Here is a 22697-nt window from a genome sequence, read left to right on the forward strand (position 1 = left end):
TTTTCACCTTTAAAAATAATCTTAAATGATTTGAGTTTTTGTAGGTCAAAAATAACAAATATTATTTGTGTCACAAGTTAGAAATATTTTATTCTTATCTATAGAGATAAGATTTGCAATATAGTATATGATAGTTTACATGTGCAGTTTAACAAAAGCTAACATTAGTCTCAATATTCTGAAATAAATTATTGAACCTCCATTCTCATGCTAAATAAGAAAATACTAAAGTCTCAGCTTTATTTTTTTGGCAGTCAGCTAAATGCTTCATTTTTCAATTTTTTGCTTAATTTTTTTTTTTCTAGAGCATTTCGTGGTAAACATCTCTCTCTCATAGTTCGATTTCCAAACCAAGGCAGACAAGTTGATGATTTGGATATACTGTCTCATACGAATGATACAGTTGGTTCAGTACGACGATGTATTCTCAATCGTATTAAGGCCAATGTAGCCCATACAAAAATTGAACTCTTTGTAGGTGGTGAGCTAATAGATTCTGAAGATGACAGAAAGCTAATTGGACAATTAAACTTAAAAGATAAATCAGTAAGTACATAAACTTTTTGAATGTTCACCCAAAATATTTAATTTTTTATTATCATAAAAGTGTCACATTTAACTGTTATTTGCATGTCTCTGTATTGATATCTATGCATAACTTCAAATAAGGTAGATGTCTCAGAACTTCCAGTAGAAATAGAGTCTCCTCCTATATACATGGGTTGCATCTTTGCAGATTTGTCCAATAATAAATGAAATCAATCAAGAAAACAATGACATCTATTTTGAACAGAACATGTACAAACTTTTTTGTCATTGTTCCCTAAATGGTATAAAAACTTACTTATCATTTACATTGTATAAGATATTGTAAGAAATTTATTGGATATGAGTTGAAATATATAAGGAACTAGCATTTATGAAACTTGATACCATAATTTGAGGAACAAGAACCAATCCTTCAAGGATGTTAAGGGAGGATTATCCAGGGAGTTATGTTAAATAGTACCATTTTTATTTATTTATTTATGTTAGTTATAGTTTGTTGAGAGCCACAGCCAAAGGGACCCCAGCAATCTTCCAGCTGCCAGCAAACTTCCAGCTGCCAGCTGATGATTGGCTCACAGTGGCCCCAGCAACTTCTAGCTGCCAACTGATTGGCTCCTCTGCGGTGATGCCCATTGGGCTGTTTCCCCACCCTTTCAGACCATGGAGCTGCTCACTGGGGGACTTTTTTTGGCTCCACCCATACAACCCAGCCAATCGGCCTCAAGAGCAGGAGGAGTGGGGGAGGTTGAGAGGCTTGTGGGAAGCTGGTGTGGCACTTGGGCTCTGAGGGTTTTTCCTGAGGAGCTGTGTGGTGTGGTGTGTGTGTTCTAAAAATAAAGTTCATTTCTTTTGACAAGTGGCTCCTGAATTGTGCCCAGCCAGACTGCGGCATTTGGTGGCCCAGGGTAAGTGATAAGGTAAACTGCTCGCCCCTGAGGGCAGGGCGAGAGGATGGGTAGCCATTTTAAGATTCTTCTTTTGTTTTGTTTCGCTTTTGTTTTAAGTTGCCTGTCCCTGGAGATAAGTGAGACGGAAGAAAAACTGCTCACATCTGAGGAAAAACTATTTGCGTCTGAGGAACAGATAGGGAGAAAGGACGGAAGGACATTTCAGGAGGATAGAAAGGCTGATATAATGAGTTTGTGTTGTTGCATTTTTGTTTCATTCTGTCTCAGCTTTGTTTGGCATCATCTTGTTGGGTTGTATTATAGTAAAAATATGGGATCAGAAATTAGTAAAAAACAAACCGAAAGAGTGTTAAGTAAATTGTTAGAGGAAGGAGGCATCTTAGTAAAATCAATAGCAGTCAGGGCATATGTTGATACAATACAAAAATGTAGCCCATGGCTTTTTAAGGAGGAGTTTTTAAATATATCACAATGGAATCATCATGATGAAGATTTAAAAAGAATAGAAAAGAAAAGCCCAGGGACTCTGCCAGTTGGCACATTGCCATTGTGAACGTTTGTATCTTGTTTGCTTAGTCCAAAGCCTTTAGTTCAGACAATGGTAGAGGAAGGAGAAGACATATTGATTCAAGTAAAAGAGAAGGTCTCTCAAGTTAGTCAGACAGAGGAAAAGATTCAAGTAAAAGAGAAGGTCTCTCAAGCTAGTCAGACAGAGGAAGAAAGTTTAGAGCAGAAAAAGCCATCGGGAAAAGTTACAACAGGAGACTGCTACTAACACCTTTCTATCACCAGAGGGTGTAAGTGTCCAACCAACAGCGCCACCTCTGCAGGAGACTGCTACTAACACCTTTCTATCACCAGAGGGCATAAGTGTCCAACCAACAGCGCCATCTCCATATGCTGGGAGGCTCCCAATCCCCGCAGTTGATAGTTGGGATCCTGAGATAGGATCTCAAATATTAACATGCCCTGTATTTGAGGTAGGAGGGCAGCGAATTCATCATGCTTTAAATTTCAAAAAAGTGAAGCAGCTAAAAGAGGCTATAACAACCTATGGTCCTCAAGCACCCTTCACTGTAAGCATGGTCGAATCCATTACCAACTTGAACATGACGCCAGCAGATTGGGCTAATATGTGTAAAGCTGTGCTAAATGGTGGACAATACCTGTTATGGTAGGTTGCCAATGAGGAATTTTGCAAGATACGGCTAGGTGAAATGCCGAAGTGTGGCTGGGCAGAATTCAGGAGCCACTTGTCAAAAGAAACAAACTTTATTTTTAGAACACACACACCACACCACACAGCTCCTCAGGAAAAACCCTCAGAGCCCAACTGCCACCACTGGCTTCCCATAAGCCTCTCAACCTCCCCCACTCCTCCTGCTCTTGAGGCCGATTGGCTGGGTTGTGTGGGTGGAGCCAAAAAAAGTCCCCCAATGAGCAGCTCCGTGGTCTGAAAGGGCGGGGAAACAGCCCAGTGGGCATCACCGCAGAGGAGTCAATCAGTTGCCAGCTAGAAGTTGCTGGGGCCCCTTCGGCTGTGGCTCTCAACAGTAGACAAAATACCTTTATTATTTATTTATTTTTATATGGTGCTGAGGATTAAAACCAGTGTCTTGCATATGATAGGCAAACATTGTACTGCTGAGCCATAACCCCAGCGCCAACATAGTACTTTTAAAATTGGTTTATGTGGGTTGTTTGGTTTGGTTTGTTTTTTGTTGTTTTTTTATTTTTAAGAAATAAAAAGCCTCAAATCATTAAAGATTATTTTAAAGGGTATTTTTTTTTAGTTCTAGATTCTAAGTGTTGTAAAGTATTTTCTCTCATTTTTACTACTATGTAATTACCATTTTTAGCTAATTACAGCCAAACTTACACAAATAAACTTGAATCTACCATCAAGTCCTGATAGCTCTTCTGATTCTTCAACTGGATCCCCTGGAAATCATTGTAATCACTACAGTAATAGTCCCAATCCAGAAGTAGAAAATTGTTTGCCTGGGGTGGTGAGTAACAACTGAATAAAAGGAATCATACTCTTGGGGGAAATATGAACAAATGTGTGGAATGTTTCTGAGAAGCTTATAGTTTTATAGATTAGTCAAAAGTATCAAATAAGTGTACAGTTAGTTATTAACTCATGAGTGGACTCCTAAATTGTTGGAATTTATAAAATGACATACCTCAAATTAGCTATTATAATTTGATTACACTATTAAATATATAACTAGAATATTTATTTATAGTTGTAGTTGGACACAATACCTTTATTTCCTTATTTATTTTTTGTGGTTCCGAGGATCAAACCCAGGTTCTCGTATGTGCAAGGTGAGTGCTCTACTGCTGAGCCATAACCCCAGCCCAGAAAATACTACTATATTTTTACTTTTTTTTAGAAATTGTGGGTGATTTACTATTTTTATCAGACTCTTAATAATTGTATTTTACATCTTAAAAATTAACTCCATTGGCCAAATTATATTGTTGTGTTATACGCAATATAGGATTACATAACAAAAAATTGGGAGAAAAACAACTCTTGCCTTTCTTAACTTTTCTCTCCTCCATTCTTTTAAGTATTGATAAAATTTCAATTACTCTAACCACGTATGTATTAAGATTTGGGTCTCTAAAACCTGGAAGTAGGGATATAATTCCTGAAGGACAAAGTATGTCCTGTTCAAATAGCGTCTGAATACCTTGTAAAGGTATAGTTTGTAATATAGAATAGACTGTCACAAAAGAAATTACTCAAAGCTTTGTGAAACAATAAATGATGTGCTATTTTGCATCTTAAAATATTAAAATACGTGTATTTATAAAAGTGAAAAGATGAAGGAATGCACATCATTTCAGGTAGTATATATGATATATATATATATTGCAAAGAGTGATTGATCAGTTGAAAACACATTTTGGGGATAATGAATGGATAATTTTTGCTAATAAAAACCTTCCTGGGCGTAATTTACAAGTTAGTGTTTTATATATTCTATGTTCTAGATAATGTCACTGCATCCCAGATACATATCTTTTCTTTGGCAAGTTGCAGACTTAGGTTGCAGCCTAAATATGCCTCTTCTTAGAGATGGTGCAAGAGTACTTATGAAACTGATGCCACCAGGTTAGTAAATTGTCTAACTCCCTCCTCTTAAAAAGTCTGATCAGTGAACAATAAACAAACATGGAATGGTAATAAAGTCTGTTCAGATATACTTTGTAGACAGTGCATCATATTGATCATGAGTCTTCCATACGAATATGGTGAAATTTTTTCTACAGATAGGGAGAATATTTAATATTTTTAGCAAGGTGATATTAAATGCAGTTTAGAAAATTGGGGTTCTTCAACATTCAGAATGAAGAGTAATCTTTGTCTTTAGACATTCTGATCCTCCATTATGATTTCAAAAACACTTTTAAAAAACTTCACTTTTATTAGTGCATATACCCAAACTATTATTTTGTGTGTCATATTTGAATATTTTGTACTTTATGAATTCATACACTCTTGCTCTCATCTATCTCACTTTTGCTTAGGGTTTTCATTGTTTACATTTTTAAAACTATGAAATACAATTTTCTTATTTACTTCTAATTTGATTTTAAAATTGACCCTTTCCTTGATTGTCTGTAGTTATTATTACTACCTCTTCCCAATTTCATCCATAACTTCTTAAAACAATTTCTACAAAGTGATTCCTGTTATTTCATGATTTCTTGGAATATTTTGCTCATTCATGGCCCATTCTCGTCATTTTCTTTGGTACAGCTTTCATTCTGGAACTTTCTACTTCTCTGCTACAGTATGATTCAGAGTTCTTATAAAGTCAGTTGCAAGAATCCTTCTCTTAATGCTGGTCTTTATGCTTCTTTTCTCAATATTTTGGGGTTTTGTCATATGATTATTTCAATGTGCTCTTAATCTTGAGATTTTCTTGAGTAATTTTGCTGAAGTTTTTTCTCCAAAAAAAAAAAAAAAAAAAGTATATAAAATAAAAGGTTGTTTTTTTTTTTTTTTTAAGATATTAGCTAAAAAGCAAACAAGTTCTTTTACTGTGGTAATAAGTTTGGTTTTCAATTTATCTTGTTAATAGAATCTTGTGATAGTGTACTTTGAAATTTTTTTAATTGTCTTATATACGGGATCTCAGTGGATTTTGCCAGTTGAACAATTGATTTCGTCAGTTTGAGAGATTTATATTTTACGTTGTTCATTTTCTCATTGTTTCTTTGTATTTTTTAGATTTTTATATGCTGTTTAATGAAGTGTTAAATTAACTCAACCTAATTTTTTTATTCTTTGCTTCTCTTTATTCTTTTTTAGTTTCTTTGGCTGATCTCTTGGTTGATTTTGTGTGAATGTGTAACCACCTTATTCTATTATTTTCAAGACTTTTTCTTTTTTAAAGTTGGCTTCTATTTTTTTAAATTTTTTATTTTTTTAGTTGTAAATGAACAGTTACCTTTGTATTGTTTGTTTATTTTTATGTGGTGCTGAGGATTGAACCCAGCGCCTCACACATGCGAGCTAAGTACTCAATCACTAAGCCACAACCCCAGCCTAGTTGTCTTTTTTTTTTTAAGCAATATTTAATGTTCCTGATAACATTTGTGTCTTAAATATTCTGATCAGCAATCCATGTGTTATTGTATTGAAATAATTACAAAATTATAGAAAAATTAAAATACCAAGTCTCATCATTAAACTCTATGAAAATACTTTGTTAGTTTGATGTCCTCTCACTCAGAAGTGTGTTTTTCAGATAACAAATGTTGTAAACATTTACTTAAAACAATTTAAGTAAACTTAAATTGATATATTTCTGCCATCAAATCCACTAATTTATTCAAGTTTCATCTTTCCTCAAGTTTTACCAGTTACTATAGTAAAAATTCTTCAGTGATAGGTATTTAAGAACTTTCTGTGTGAATGGCCAGTATTTTAAGCAAAATCAAGAATATCTTGTAGATACTTATTTAGCAAGGGAAAATTAATTTCTACATATTTTTATGAGCAGAATTCAGACTGTACTTAGTATTGGTTTTTCATAATGTATGCTTTTTGGAAGATGAGGATAAACTTTTTGGGGGGAGTTATAGGGTTTGAACTCAGGAGCACTCAGCCACTGAGCCACATTCCCAGCCCTGTTTTGTGTTTTATTTAAAAACAGGGTCTCACTGGGCTGCTTAGAGCTGTGCTGTTGCTGAGGCTGGCTTTGAACTTGTGATCCTCCCACCTCATCCTCCCAAACTGCTGGGATTGTAGGCATGTGCCACCCTGCTTTGCTGAGGAATAATCTTTTTAGTTGTACTTGTCAATGGACCTTTATTTTATTTATTTATTTGTATATGGGGTTGAGTATTGAATCAGGGATTCACACATGCTAGACAATTGGCCTACCCTGAGCTGCATCCTCTGCCCAACATTTTGTTGTGTTAAATTCATAGTGTATGTTTATTCTTATAAAGTTAGTGGCAAGTATTCCTTTGTTAATGCTGATCTCTTTGCTTCTTTCCTCAGTATTTTGGGATTTTGTCATGTGATTATATTTAGTACAAATTTTAAGCTAAATGAAAACTCAGTTTCATAGTTCACTGTATTTTCAAATATGGAAATGTTCTTTGCACATTTGTAGAGGTATGTAAATGCTAAGGGCCCTGTGTTTTAGTGGGGAAAATATGCATTCTATAAACTGTATAGAAATCAGTCTTTATGCTTTAATTTCACAGCAGTGGGAGTGTATATATGTAAATACTTGTGAATCAAGCAACATCTTAGTTGTGTAAATTACTGTATTATATTGCATATGTCAGCACTGTTTTACCTTTTGATTTTTAGCTGAATTTGTTATGCAATATCAAGTCTACAGCCACAGTTTAACCAAACACTCAGATTTTAACAGTGGTTGTTAATCTGAAAAAATAATAGTAAATTTACCATTGCTAAATATCTTTTCCATATGATAAACAAGCCAAGATATCCATATTCTTTTTGGAACAGAATTCACAAAACAAAATTTGTTAAGTAAACCAAGTAAACCATTGATACTGCTGCTTTGGTAGCATCTGATATTTTATAGAATATCTGCTGATAAGTAAGTAATACCATGGCTTTAAATATCTTTCACAGGTTTGTCACCTAAAGTTTTAGCAGATTCCATTTAGGGTATACTGAATTAGTGTTTGTGGGGACAAGTGTGTGGAGTATTGCATACATGACATACATTATAGGTGTCTGAGTGGGAAACCACTCCCCCCCAGGTGTGTGAACTGCAAATAGTTTATCCTTTAGGCACAGCCCTGGATGTGAGGCCATGTGTTGCAGTTCTTGTGCTTGCTCCATGGCCCATTCCTTGACTGGTCACTGCAAGGACCGTTGGCCAGAAATTGTATTGGTGGCTGCCTATAATCTCCTTAGCTACTGCCTGAATATATATATACCATGGTAACTATGCAATAAAATCAGACCTGCTTCCTGATTAGTCTCCAGAGATCTTGATTAACAACTCCATAGCCACATTCTCCTCTACCTTATTTTGTAGACTTCTGGCTGGACAAGAGAGAACCCACGCAAGTGTTTTCTCAACTTCTTTGAAAATATTTCCAAAAGTTGTTCTACTCACAGTATTCCAGAGCCCCATTATTCAAATGCTTTAAACTTAACTCTTGGGTCAGCATGACTTCTCAGCAGCATTATTAATGTCTGTGAACTCATCATGGGCCCAAGGAGAATCACTCAGAATCATATGCCCTGTTTTTTATTTTCTTTTATTGTGGCGATAGATTCATATGTATATTATATGATTTACTTTATGTCACATGAGGTAATATTATTGTACCTAATGTAAGTGTATATTTTAGTAGCATTAATTATGTCTATATGTACTATTTCCAATGTACTTCTTTTTAATTGTTGTATTGCTCCCACAGTAATCAGCTCTTTGAGCAGTTGTTCTTGCCAAAAAGTTAACAGTTTGAAACAAATTTATTTTCTCTGGACACATTTTTTCCCCTCTTGGATTCAACCAAATTTAATGTCATTGCTATCATTTTATTTCTTAACCAACAGATGAGTCTGTTTCCAACGACACATCTGAATTAGCCATTTTCCCAAGCACTGATTTCTTCATGTATAAAATGTAATTTAAGGCCAAAATTTGATCTCCGCGTTTTCCTTACTTGAGATGTGATGCCTCTCTCATCCCTCAAGATAGAGATAGCATAGGTGTGTAAGCATACCCAGTCACACATATTTTCTTCTGTGTGTACTATGAAAATTTGTATAGGTATATAAAAATCATGAGCACATAATAGAATTTCCAGTTTCACTATTGTAAAACTTTGACTTTTTATTTTATTTTATTATTATTTTTGGGGGGTGGGGGCAGGGTATCTAGGATTGAACCCAGGGGCACTTGGCCACTGAGCCACATCCCAGCCCATGAGACAGGGCTTCCTGAGTTGCTTAGCACCTAACTTTTGCTGAGGCTGACTTTGAACTCACGATCCTCCTGTCTCAGCCTCCTGAACTGCAGGTGTGCAATGGTGCCCAGCTTCTTTTCACTTTTTTCTGTAGCAATGGGGAAACTGGTTAAACATTATAATTAAATTATTTAATTATTTGTTTAATCCCCTAACTTCTGTGACAGTCTTTTCCCTGCATAAAAGGCCTTTCCTTTATTTAGCTAAGGCGTTAGCTGCAGTTACTCATCTGTCCTTTCACATAAATATTAAACAGACATTACAAACAGAATACTGTTTTGGAGAAAACTTGCTATATCCCAGACAGGTATCTCAGTGTAACTAAATCCTAATTTGGAAGATATTAAACATATAAGAAATAGAGAAATTTGTGGTTTAACATTATTCAGATAAAGTAGGGAATGAAATTAGATCCTCTGAATCAGAGGGACTACAATTAAAGAAAATATACCTGCCTTAGGACCAGAGCATTGTAAGGCTTTTAATTTTTTAAAATTAGTGTTGCAGTAATTCACTCGCATGTCAGCATGAGAAAGAAGAAGCAGAGCAAGCAAAGCAGCAGCAGAAAAAAAAGCCCTTTATTGTATACAAACAATCTTTTTATAGTATTGTGAACAAAGAAAGCAGCCTTCCAACAGCAATAAATCAGGTCTTTCAGCTAATTAAACAAAGTATACAGAAGTTTTACTTTTTAATCAGAAGTGACCCGCTTCTCATGGCTAATCTACTCTCGGCCTGGAACATGCCTAGCTTTGCTCTTAAGAACAGATAATAAAATTTTTCTTAGCACCCTCCTAGCACACTTGGCAGAACATCGCGTTTGCAGACATCTCTTTTCAAGGACAGCAGACATCTCTTTTCAAGCATGTCTGCTGTTACCTATCTATACCTTGACAGAATATCCCGTTTGCAGGCAGACTCCATCAAGGATAGTGATAGTAACACGGACTGTAAGGGTAAAAGAAATTGAAGTTAAAGTGTAAAAGACCGGGCATTGTAAAGTTTCTAAACTGCAAGGCCTGAGTTAAAAAGTAAAGGACCAGGTATTGTTAAGTTCCTCTGCTACCCCCAAAACCTGAAATTCCTGTAGCTGTTAGGACAATACCTGAACTGTCCAGTAAATATTCCCACTGACTCTCTGGTTGTTTAATAACCTGGGACCCTGTGTAGCTTGTCACGTAGGCATACAGGGCCCGAACCAATCAGTTTGTGTACCCCACTTAGAAGTGACCAATCGCCCCCTGCCCAACCTGTTCCCACCAATGAATGTACTAATCAAGTCTAAGAATTGTTTGATTTTTCCCGTGGTGTATGGTGATTTGTTAAAGGAGACTGTGATGTATGTAGAGTTCCCGCCCTTCCCAAAAAGTGTACTTTTTTGCGCTGCTCAACCCCTGCCCGGGACTCTTGGCTGCTCTCCCTTCTTGAGTGGGCCTGGAGCCCCAGCACGCTGGAATGGATCCCCAATAAATCCCCTTCTTCAATTGCATGAGCAGTCTCTTGGTGGTCTCTTTCTCCGACGCTTCGCCGGACCCTTACAAGACATCTGATTCTCTACAATCAGAATAAAAAGGGTTTCTGTGCTTCAGGTCTCTGGCTTCTGCACTCTATCTCCATAAGGTTTTTCAAACATTTGGAGAATGTGATAGACGCCCGTGCCTTTTAACCTACATATTTTTACTATAATATCCATGTGCTTCCTAAGAACATGAGTTGTTTTTTGTTGTTGTTTTTGGTTTTTTTTGTTTTTTGTTTTTTGTTTTTTTTTGAGAAAAGGGAGAAGGAAGGTTTATTGCTTTGCCAGCAAAGGAAAAATACAGGAACTTCAGTCCCAAAGGCTTTGATTCTGCCTATCTGCAGAGGAATGGGGCTATTTTTAGAGGTGATTCAAAATGCTACTTTCCATGTGTTCTCTGCTGGAATTATAATCAGTTGTTGAGAGAGAGTCATTTCTGAGATCTCCTGACCATCCCCAAAGTCTGGTTACTTTGTTCCTATGGTGGGTGAGTACTTGGTAACAGAAAAATCTGATTAAATTAGGGAAGAAATGTTATCCTGTTTCCCTGAGATTAGGTAGGAGAAGGGGGAGAGGAAGAAAAAGTAACACCATTTTAAAAATAAGTTGCAGTGACAAAGCAGCAAGAGCTATACCTAAAGCATGACGTAAACCACTATTAAATTTCCCCATATCCCATTTCTGTGGAAAATATGGGCTCCTTTCCAAGGTGTTCCTGCCAAAAGAGGGAAAAGTAATACAAACTCCTTGTTTTCCATCAGGAACCCCAGACAATGCTTACATAGGGCAGGGATCATGCAGATGGCTATAGGTGTCAGGACTTATTCAGTTTTGGGGTTTTTTTCCCCTCAAAGTAGACCATGATGGGAGCCACCTTGTACTAAGCAGGGAGAAGAAGTGGGAGTTCCCCAAAGCAAAAGGAGTTTCAGCACCTATTAGGACAGTCCTACAGTCCCTCCCTTTACTCACAGGAGTAGCTCCTCTGTTCTACCCAAGGGCAGACACACCTTTCTCCTAACTCTCCAGTATGACTCTCAGTAAGTTGATCAGCTATTTTGCATTGTGAGCATGGAAGTAGAGTTCCTTGGAGAGTCAGGCCTACCCAAGAAGGGTGAAGCATGGGCTGCTGTTACCCAGGAAACTAATTTTTGTCCCTAAAGCTCAGTCCTCGGAAATTAGTTTTGAAATTCAGGATCTGTCCCCATTTCCCTGGTGGTGAAGATTGAACATCCAAGAAATGTTGAGGCAAGAGTAAAAAGTTTTATTTAAAAGATAAAATAGAGAGAGACTCGTACCATACATAGGGAATGGGGGTGACTTGCCCCTTTTAAAAGACTTTAGGTTTCTCCCACCCTGTCTACGTGGTGGGTTAAAGGGCAGGAAGAGATCTGGCCAGGGGGAATTCATTAGCAAGTTCTTTCTGGGAGGAACAATTCCCTAAAGATAGGTGACCTTGACCAAGGTTGGAGGAAGAGGTAGTGCTCTGGAGATAGTAGCATTTTATTTCTTTTTGAATCAGTCTTCAGCTTCCTGACCTAGTCATTAATTCATTATCTACACTGACTGTCCTTTGTCCCAGTCTACCTTGTCCCCTATGGCAATCCAACAAGGAAGACACAGTTTTGAGAAAAAAGAAAAGATTGGTTTATTGCTCTGCTTGCAAAAGAAAAACAGGACACTCCTGACCCAGTGGCTGTGATTTTCAGGATATTATGAAAAATACCAAAGAGGTTTTTTTAATTTTGTTGTTGTTGTTGTTTTGTTTTGTTTTTTGGTGTGTTTTGTGGGGGCCGGAGTGGGGAGGAATTGAACCCAGGGCCTTGTGCATTACCAGCTGAGCTATGTCCCCAGTTCTTTTTTTTTTTTTTTTGGTCTTTTAAAAACAGAGCAGCTCTACATAATGGCCTATAATCCCAGCAGTGGGGAGGCTAGACAGGAGGAATGTAGGTTCAAAGCCAGCCTCAGCAATTTAGATATGTCCTGAGCAAATATAAAATTAAAAAAAGGATAGGGAAGTGGCTCAATGGTAACTCCCTAGATTCCTAGTTAAAAAAAAAAAAAAAACTATGACTACCCAAGTTGAATTTTGATTATTACAAGATAATGTTTCTTTTTAAAAACTGTAATAAAATCTTGTATAAAATTACCACCATAACTGATTATTCTGTAAAAAGTGTACAGTTCTTCAGTGGTAGAGTACTTTCTTGGCATGTGTGAGGCTATAGATTTGATCTCTAGCACTGCAAAAGAAATCTCAGAATACATTTATAAATGTACAGTTCACTGCTGTTTTAGTCAGCTTTTCCTTTACTGTGACCAAAAGATCTGACAAGAACAATTGGAGAAGGAAAAGTATATTTTGGCTCATAGTTTAAGATGTAGAGTCCCCAGTTGGCAGACTCCATAGTTGTGAGCCTGAGATGAGGCAGAACCTACTTCACCAGCTACACTCTACCTGCCTACAGTTAAAACCCAGTTAATTCATCAGTGGATTAATTCACACATTAGGTCACACCTTTTGAAAGACAACTCATTTCTAACCCATTACACATACTGATAAGTGTAGTCATATTATTATGCAGCAATCTCCAATAAAAAAGCTCAGTATCTCATAACAATAAACCCTTTTCTTATACATCCTTAATGATCACCATTCTCCTTCCTTTCTGCAAGTTTTATTACTTAATCTATTTTAATATAAATGAAATCACAGATTATAGTTTTTTTACTGTCGTAACTGGGTATTTGACTTAGTGCAGTACTCTCCAGGTTCATTCCTGTTGTAGAATCTGTCAGAATTTTCTACTTCTTAAAACTGAGTGACACTTAATTCTTAATTACCATGTGTTTATCCATTTATGTCTTAGTTGACATCTCAGTTTTTTCTACTTTTTAATTTTTATAAACAATATTTTATTAGGATTTTAGAATGGAGTTTTGGTGTGGAACTGTGTTTGCATTTTCTTGGCTGTATAACAGGGTGAAAAATTACTGAACAACAGTACTTCTGTGATTGACTTAATGGAGGAAGTGCCAAACTGTTCCAAAGTTGATGCACCATTTTATATTTCTACTAGTAAGATATGAGAGTTTTGGTTTCTTATATCTTCACTAAAACCTGTTTTTTTGTTTGTTTGTTTGTTTTAAATTCCATGTCTTTGGTGATGAAGTTGCATCTCATGTGGTTTTAATGTGTGATTCTTTGATGGCTGATGATATAGATCAGTTTTTCACGTGCTTGCTTAGTGATTCATACAGCTTCTTTGTAGAAATGTCTTAATATTCTTTGCTGGTTTTTAATTGGAGTTTTTTTTCTTTTACTATTGAATGTTTGAGAGAGGAGCTTATGTTTATGCATTAAGAAAAGCAAATTTCTCTTTCAGTGTGTTCTCTGTGTATATTCTTTTGTTGTGTTTTGTTTCTGTCTCAAAAGAAAAAAGAGAACATACTGAGATTTCTAAATAGGAAACTGTTTCCTTCCTGTTTGGGATTGGTGATTTAAAAGACCTAGTTGATCTTGAATCAATTCACATTTAGTAATGTCTTATATTTAATCCTATACCTCAATTTAAGTTTACTGTTATTATGTTATATTTAAGATAATATTCTTTAAAATATTAAATGTAAATTTTGTTTAACTTTAGTTTGTCTTTTATTTACAGATAGCACAACTATAGAAAAATTAAGAGCTGTTTGTTTGAACTATGCAAATCTTGGAGAAAGCAACATTGGTCCATCTCTTGACTCCCTTTTCTTTGGTCCTTCTGCCTCCCAAGTTCTATACCTAACAGAGGTCTGTTTGTTTTACAAAAATAATTTTTATAATGAATCGTAAAATTAAGAGAATATAAAAGATAATAAGGAAAATACTTAGTTAAGAATTTCTTAGCGGGCTGGGGAAGTGGCTCAAGCGGTCGCGCGCTCGCCTGGCATGCGTGCGGCCCGGGTTCAATCCTCAGCACCACATACAAACAAAGATGTTGTGTCCGCCGAAAACTAAAAAATGAATATTAAAAAAATTTTCTCTCTCTCTCTCTCTCTCTCTCTCTAAAAAAAAAAAAATTAAAATTAAAAAAAAAAAGAATTTCTTAGCAATGCTGAGAAGAGAAATGTACATTGAGATTTTTTTTTTCTTTTTTTCCCCCCTCCAGGTAGTTTATGCCTTGTTAATGCCTGCTGGTGCGCCTCTGACTGATATGTCTTCAGATTTTCAGTTTCACTTCTTGAAAAGTGGTGGCTTACCCCTTGTACTGAGTATGCTAATAAGAAATAACTTCTTACCAAATACAGATACAGAAACTCGTAGGGGTGCTTACTTCAATGCCCTTAAAATTGCCAAACTATTATTAACTGCCATTGGCTATGGCCATGTTCGAGCTGTAGCAGAAGCTTGTCAGCCAGTTGTAGATGGTGCAGAACCTATAACACCGGTAATAAATTTTAAGAAATTTTTTGAAATTTATTTTCGTATTTAATTTTTAAAGATAAACTCAGCAATTGCATAACCTGTAGATTTTAGTAGTAACTAGGTATTTAGGATTTTGAAGTAATCATGAATCTTACTGGAGTGTAATATGTGGCTTTATTTAAAAGGCTTATGTTACAGCATTTCATATATTATGTCAGGGATTTTTTTTTTTTTTTAAGTAATTCTGAGGTGGTAAAGAGAGTTGACAAATTTAGCCATTTTATACTTATTGAACCTAGATAATGAGTAAAAGATTTTATTAATATGACTTAAATTTTTTTACATATTTATGCATAGTTCCTTTTCAGTTTTTGAATAGACAACATCAGTTCAACCAATTCTAAAATAAAAGCCATTATTTTTGTCCTTCGGAGCATTTCTATTTCTTCATCTCAGATTAATGAGTTGAATTAGAGAATAATAGTACATTAATAGTAACCTCACAAGATAAATTTCAGTGTAAGAACAAATGTTACAGGGCTTTAGCTCAGTAGTTGAGTGTCTGCCTCGCACATGTAAGACACTGGGTTCAATTCTCAGCACCACATAAATATAAATAAAGATATCATGTCCATGTACAACTAAAAAAAATTTTTTTAAAAAAGAACAAGTGTTACAAATCTTTGCTAATACAAATAATAACCTTAATTATATTAGTAAAATTGAGTTATTGGCTTTAAATTTCATATGTAATATTTTATTTTTTCAATATTATTCATCTACCATATGTCAGGTATTGTTAGAGATACATTGTGAACCTAAATTGTTCCTAAGTTTGTGAAAGTTAGAATTTGGAAAATAATAGTCAAAATATGTTGAGTTCTTATGTATTAGTACCAGGCTTATCTCATTGAAATACTGATATAGCCATATTTGGTGGGTCACTAACATTTCTAAGGAAAAATAAGACATAAAATGATTAAATAACTTGGCCCAAAATAATAACAGTGAGCTGAGATTTTAACTCAGTGAAGCATACTGTATATCTTACCTCTGCCATTTTAGCTCCTCTGTCGTAGCATTTGGCAAATACATCTTCAAATATGTGTTGTTGGATTAAAATAAACAGTACCTACATAACAGATAAAATTTTATTTAACACCTTTCCAAACTCAAATTTTTTAAGAAATTCAGGTTTTGTTTGTTTTTTATTTTATTTTTTTATTAATTTATTTAGGGGGAGTGTTGGGGTTTGAACTCTACAGTGAAAGAAATGGTGCGTAAGCAGACAGGCACGTTAAGCTGTGAGCAATTTTGTCATGTCTATGGAACAAGCATTAGTGTGCAGGTAACAAATTAGCTTTGAACAAAAATAGGAACCTTTTAAAGACTAAAATACAAGTTTATAACTAATTTTCTCCGTTATGACATGAATAGCTATAGTCATTCTTTAAAAGTAGGAGGCTGGGAGAAAGATCTGCCCAGAAGCACCTTAAATGTTTATTCAAAATAACAACTCTTAATACCATGTAAGGGAAAGCGAGCTCCTGTGTAGGATGAGCTCATGTTCATCTTGGGTAGTACATGCATCTTCAGAGGCTGAGGAAAGAGGTTTTACAAGTTTGAAGCCAGCTCAGCAACTTATCAAGGACCTAAGGGACTTGGCAAGACCCTGTGTCAAATAAAAGATGAAAAGGACTAGTGATATATCTTATTGGTAATGTACTTCTTTGTTCAGTCCCCAATGCCAAAAAAAAAAAGTGTATGTGTGTTCATCTAAAACTAGAATATTCAGATGTTGTTGTTAACTCTGAAAGTATAAAGGAAATCTAAGAAGTTAGCAATCTGAATTTTACCCACCATCTGTAAAGGAATTATATCCTGAGAAAATGGTAATAGTTGAAAAGTATATGAATGTTTATGGGATTTTGTTATGAACAAGTTCTTTTTTGAAGTAAATAATTGATTTATTTTAGATTAACCAAGTTACTCATGATCAAGCTGTGGTACTACAAGGTGCCCTTCAGAGTATTCCCAATCCATCATCTGAGTGCATGCTTAGAAATGTATCCATACGTCTTGCTCAGCAAATATCAGATGAGGTTAGTATCAAACTTTGAAAGAGCTACGTTCCTGAATACTTTTGATAAATGCCTAAACTTTTGATATTCAAAGAAGACAATATTTCTGTTTGTCCCAAAAGTTTTATTGTGACCTAAATATTTTACATCCATCTGGCCCTGGCTTCTGCAACTACTGACCTTTTTGTCAGTGTAAAATAGTACTTATTCTCTTAAGTACTATTAAGAGATAATAGTATATAGATAAGTATATAAATCAAATTATATATTCTGTTCTCCTTTTTATTTAGTTCACTCAAATCAGCATGATTTTGAAAAATTTCCAAGTTGTTTTATGTGCTACAATTTATTCAGTTTTTATGATTCACATTTTTAATCCATCTGTGATGAACATTTGTATTGGTCTTGTTCTTCGCTATTGGAAATAAAGTTGTTATGAAATTAAATGACAGTGCTTCTGTAGGTATGTGTTTTTGTGTCTTTTAGGTAGATACCTAAGTAGAATGGGTTGGTAATCTAATATTTTTTTCTATATTTCTATACATTTTTCTAATTGTAAAATGTTTCCATATTTTCTATTTTTCTATATATAAAATATATTTTTTATATTTTCTGTAAAATATATTTTATATGTATTTTCTATATTTTAAAGTCTTATGTAAAATACAGAACAACTATCTCAGATTTTAACTTGAAGTCTTCTTTTTGGGTGTTGCTGTTAAACATATCTTTTATTTGTATAGAAGTCATATTATACAACTTGATATAAAGACACCAAAAACTGGGATCAAGGCAACATTGGACCAGAAAGGCAGTCTAACATTTACTTCTTTTACAACCATTCCTACTGGCTTTGCTTTTTTGTTTTTTTTTTTTTTTTATTATACTCTGCTATTCTGTCAGTAATATTAATTTTCTTATAGGCCTCAAGATATATGCCTGATACTTGTGTAATTAGAGGTATACAAAAAATTATCTGGGCATCAGGATGTGGAGCATTAGAGCTAGTATTTAGCCCAAATGAAGAAATAACTAAAATTTATGAGATGGTAAGAATTATAATAAAAAATACTTTCCTTTTGAGTAAATATTACTTAATTGTGCCTGGAATTAAATTTTCGTCCAGTCTGTCATATTCAAAGACCAAGTAACATATATCTAATTATTTCAGATTAACTACTGTCTGTAGATAAAATGAGGAATCATTTATTTTGAAAATAAAATATTCAGGATCCTGCCAAAAGGCATCTTACTCTAAAAACAGGTGTATCTGTACTGCAGTGAATTTATTAACTTTTTGTTAGTCGCTTTATTCTTGGTCATTTTTTACTAATATTTTTATAATAGTGGATTTGGGATCATGACATTTAAATACACACACACACACGCGTATACACACACACAAATATTTTGTTGTTCCTGTTGCTTCATTTAGATGACTCAAACTTAGGAAGGAGTTCATCATTTAAATATTATCCTAATTTTTCACCAGTTGATTGAATTTTCTCAGTGTGTGTTTTTGTGCACAAGTGTGTGTTGGTACAAACCCAAACTCAAGAATTCCACCTTTATAACCACATCCGCAATCCCTGCAAATTACTTTTTTACTAAACAAATTACTTCAAAAATAAGACTATTGAGCTCTTTGATACTGATACTTTACACTTTTAGCAGCTTCTGATAGCTGTTTTGTTTTTCATTTTGTGGTGCTTCGGATTCTTCAGCATGCTAGGCAAGCTCTTTACCATTGAGATACATTCCTTTAAAATGACCTTATTGTGTGGCTTCCTCTTTGTGTATTGATTACATTTTGATTAACAGAGGTAAACTAAAAACTGCTACCTATCTATAGGAGTGTATCTTATGTTACACATGTCTTCTGTTGACTTTGAGAATATTGATTGCTTTTTTAATAAAATTATATTCTAGTTAGGGTAGACAATAGAATTGGTAAAAAGAAAGTGGAGTGAAAAGTGATTCTTTAGGAGGAATTATGACTAAAACAGAAGTATACCAATCATGCAAAAGAACAAGTACATAATTGGTCTGAGACCAGATGTTCATTATGGAGTAGGTAATTTTAAATGCTAACTAGTTTTGAGAATTTTTTTATTAAACATATCTAATAAGTAACTTATTCCTCATTATAATTTTACAGACGACCGGTACAAGCAGTGAGCCAGTCTTGGAAGATGAACAGGTTTGCTGTGAAGCATTGGAAGTGATGACATTATGTTTTGCTTTAATTCCAACAGCCTTGGATGCACTTAGTAAAGAAAAGGCCTGGCAGACCTTCATCATTGACTTATTATTACACTGTCCTAGCAAGTAAGTGTCCTTTGTTTTGTTTTGTTTTAATTTAGAGAAAGGCTGACTTTAAGTAGATTAATATTTTGAAGAAAATGAGCAATTCTTTTTTATTTAAACATCATTTTTTTCTATGTAGGAGAATTTTTATCTAACATGTTCTTTTTACCTAAACTAGTTTTAGGTCAAGCAGTATTGGGTTTGTTTTTTGTGTTTTTTTTTTTCTTTTACTTTGTTTTTTACTGTTTGTTTTAATGTAGTAGGATATATAATTATCTGTAACAAAAAATTTGCACTGTCACTTTTTTGTATAGGGAAGATGGAGGAGTACCAGGGAGTTGAACTCAAACCCACATCCATAACCCTTTTTATTTTTAAATTTTGAATCAGGGTCTCACTAAATTGTCTAAAGACTAGCTTAATTAAGGTTGTCCTCAATCCGTCTGCCTCAACCTCCAAGTTGTTGGGATTTACAGGCAGGTTGCCACCAAACTTGGCTCATTTTCATTTCATTTAAATGAACAGTGGGGTGACTTTAAATACATTCACATTGTTAGGCCATCATTAGTGTTATATATATATCTGAAATTTTTCACCACAACAGAATAATTCTTTGAAGCAATTACTGTCATTTTTCTCTACTACCCCATTATTTTTCTATGAATTAGTTTATGTTATAGTATTTTCAAAGTTTATTTATGCTAGACATACTGGCACATGCCTACAATCTCTGCAACTCAGGAGGGTGACTCCTTAGGCTCACAGGTTTGAGGCCAGCCAGGGCAACTTAGCAACACCCTACTTCAAAATAAAAATAAATTTAAAAGGCTGGGATGTCACTTAGTGGTAAAATGCCCCTGTGTTCATTTCAGTACAAAAATAAATTTATTTCATTCATGTTGCAGAGTGTGTCAGAATTTAATTCATACTTAAGGCTGAATAATTCATTGCATGTGCATACTAGATCTGTGTTGACTTGTTGGTGGAATTTTGAATGATTTCTACATTTGAACTACTATAAATAATGTTGCTATGAAAATTGCTGTGAATACAGGTCTCTGACTTAGTCCTATTCTTAGGTCTTTTGAGTTTATGCCTAAAAGTCAATTAATTGGGTAATATGATCTTATTGTTTAACTTTTTTGAGGCTCTACTGAATTCTAATTTTGTGTCTTCTCCATTTATATGCCCACCGTCAAATTCCTAAGGTTTTTTTCTCTACTTTGTCTCCAGTTTCTCTGCATTCTCTTTACTTCTGATAATGATGGTATCTAATTGTAGTTTTTATTTGCATTTCCTTAATGGTTAGTGGTAATAAGCATCTTCTCAGTTCATTTATACATTCTTTAAGACCTTTGCACATTTTTCTGTCCTTGAGTTTTAGCAGTTCTCTATTCTGTATATTAATCTCTTCTTGGATATATAATTTACAAATACTTTATTCCATCCTGCCAGTTGTCTTTGTGCTTTCTTAATAGTGTCTTCATGTGGTAAAGTTTTGAATTTTGGTGAAATCTGATTTTCTCTCCTTGTTTGCCTGTGCTTTTGTTGTCTTATGATTAGAAATCATTGCCAAGTCCAGAGTAAAAATTATTTATTTGTAGTTTATTTTCTAAGTATTTAATACTATACTTTTGCATTTTATCTGGAGTTTTGGGGGTTTTTTTGAATGGTGTGAGTAAGGATTCAACTCCAATTCCAGTAAATAGTGAGTTTTCCCACAGTATTATTTTAAAAGAGTGTCAATACATGAACATGGAATAGCTTCTCATTAACTGTGGTCTTACTTCCTTTAATATTTTTGCCTCCATTATTGAATTATTTCTAAATTTGCATTCTTTTGGTTGCTACTGTAGATAGAATTATTGTCTTAATTTTCTTTTGTGATATATTCATTGCCAGTATATATGTATAGAAATAGAACTGTTTATGTGCATATTGATTTTATACCCTACAATTGTATTGAATTGTGAATTATTAAAGTTTTCTTGATTCAATTGTCTGTTACTTACAACTGAAATATTTTCTTGCTTACTCTTTTTTGGAACAGTTTTACGTCACCTCCCCACTCCTCCCCCCCCCCCCCGCCCTTTTTTTTTTTTCTAATTGCTTTGCTAGGTTGAATAGAAGTGATAAGTGCATGCATGATTATGTTCCTGATTTACGATACGTTTTTATCATTGAGTTATATTAACTGTAGGTTTCTCATATATGATATTTATCATATTGAGAAAGTTTCCTTTTATTCTTCTTTATTAATTGTCTTTATTAGGTCTAATTGTCTTTATTAGGTCTAATTGTCTTTATTAGGTCTTTATAGTGTCTTGAATCAATTTGGATTATCACATAGTTAATTTCCTTCCTTGTATTTACATGTTAAAATTGACTTATATGTTTAACTGCTCTGACATTTTTTGGAATACATTACACTTGTGGGCTATTACACTTTTGATATGCAGTTGAATTTGGTTACTAATAGTTTGCTAAGGATTTTTGTATTTATTTTCTTAAGTGATGTTTTTGTTTTTGTTTTCATTTTGGTACTAGGAATTGAACCCAAGGATGCTTAACCACCCTTTAACCACTTTTCCCACAGAGTTACATTCCCAACCTTTTTTTAATATTTTATTTTGAGTTGCTTAGGGCCTCACTAAAATGCTGAGGCTAGCTTTGAACTTGTGATCTCATGCCTCAATATCCAAAACCACTGGAATTACAGGTGTGCATCACTACACCCAGCAGTAGTGGTTTTCCTTATAGTTCTTGGCCTGGTTTTGTTTTCAAAATGATGTTGGTCCTTATACCTTGTAAAATACTCTTTCATGTTCTTTTTTTAATTCTTTAAACATTTGGTAGAGTTCACCAGTCAATACCTTTAAACCCTGGGATTTTCCTTGTCACTTTTTTTTTTTAATATATTTTACTTTTAGGTGAACACAAATACTTTTATTTATGTATCTATGTGGTGCTAAGGACAAACTGGGTGCCTCACTCATGCTAGGTGAGTGCTCTGCCACTGAGCCACAACCCCAGCCCCCTTTATCAGATTTTGATTAGTGATTCAGTGTCCTTACTTGTAACAATGAGGTGATTTGGGGTCTAAATTTTATTTATTCTTATTGAAAAAAAAATTTTTTTTAATAGTCGAGGTATATAATCCAATGATTTGTAACATGCACAGAGGTGGGTAAACTTCTTAGCACATTTTCATCACAGAAAAAACAATATAATCTTTAGTAGTCATTCCCAGCTTCTCTTTACTCTCATTCTGCTCACTCTCCCTCATAACTCCCAGCTCCAGACAATCATTTATGTACTTTTTGTTTCTGTTTGCCTATTCAGGACATTTTTAAAAATGTTTCTCCTAACTATGATTATACATGCTGACGGAAACTCCACATCATTACCCCAGTCTCACTTCCAATAACTACCAAGCCTTT

General features: G+C 34.4%; 1 protein-coding gene across 4 annotated transcripts in view; it reads left to right on the top strand.

The window, feature by feature from the left end:
- LOC143639756 (ubiquitin carboxyl-terminal hydrolase 9X-like) overlaps positions 1–22697 on the top strand; it is a 111506-nt gene that overhangs the window by 45937 nt on the left and 42872 nt on the right. For all 4 annotated transcript variants that reach the window (XM_077107808.1, XM_077107809.1, XM_077107811.1 and 1 more), the window contains exons 18-25: positions 306–546; positions 3317–3466; positions 4464–4584; positions 14124–14254; positions 14613–14891; positions 16846–16971; positions 17874–17999; positions 19109–19278. In XM_077107808.1, coding sequence (XP_076963923.1) covers positions 306–546; positions 3317–3466; positions 4464–4584; positions 14124–14254; positions 14613–14891; positions 16846–16971; positions 17874–17999; positions 19109–19278 — 1344 coding nt within the window. The remainder of the gene's footprint in view (positions 1–305; positions 547–3316; positions 3467–4463; positions 4585–14123; positions 14255–14612; positions 14892–16845; positions 16972–17873; positions 18000–19108; positions 19279–22697) is intronic.

This window comes from Callospermophilus lateralis, chromosome Y, assembly GCF_048772815.1.
Source record: "Callospermophilus lateralis isolate mCalLat2 chromosome Y, mCalLat2.hap1, whole genome shotgun sequence".
Lineage (NCBI taxonomy): Eukaryota > Metazoa > Chordata > Mammalia > Rodentia > Sciuridae > Callospermophilus > Callospermophilus lateralis.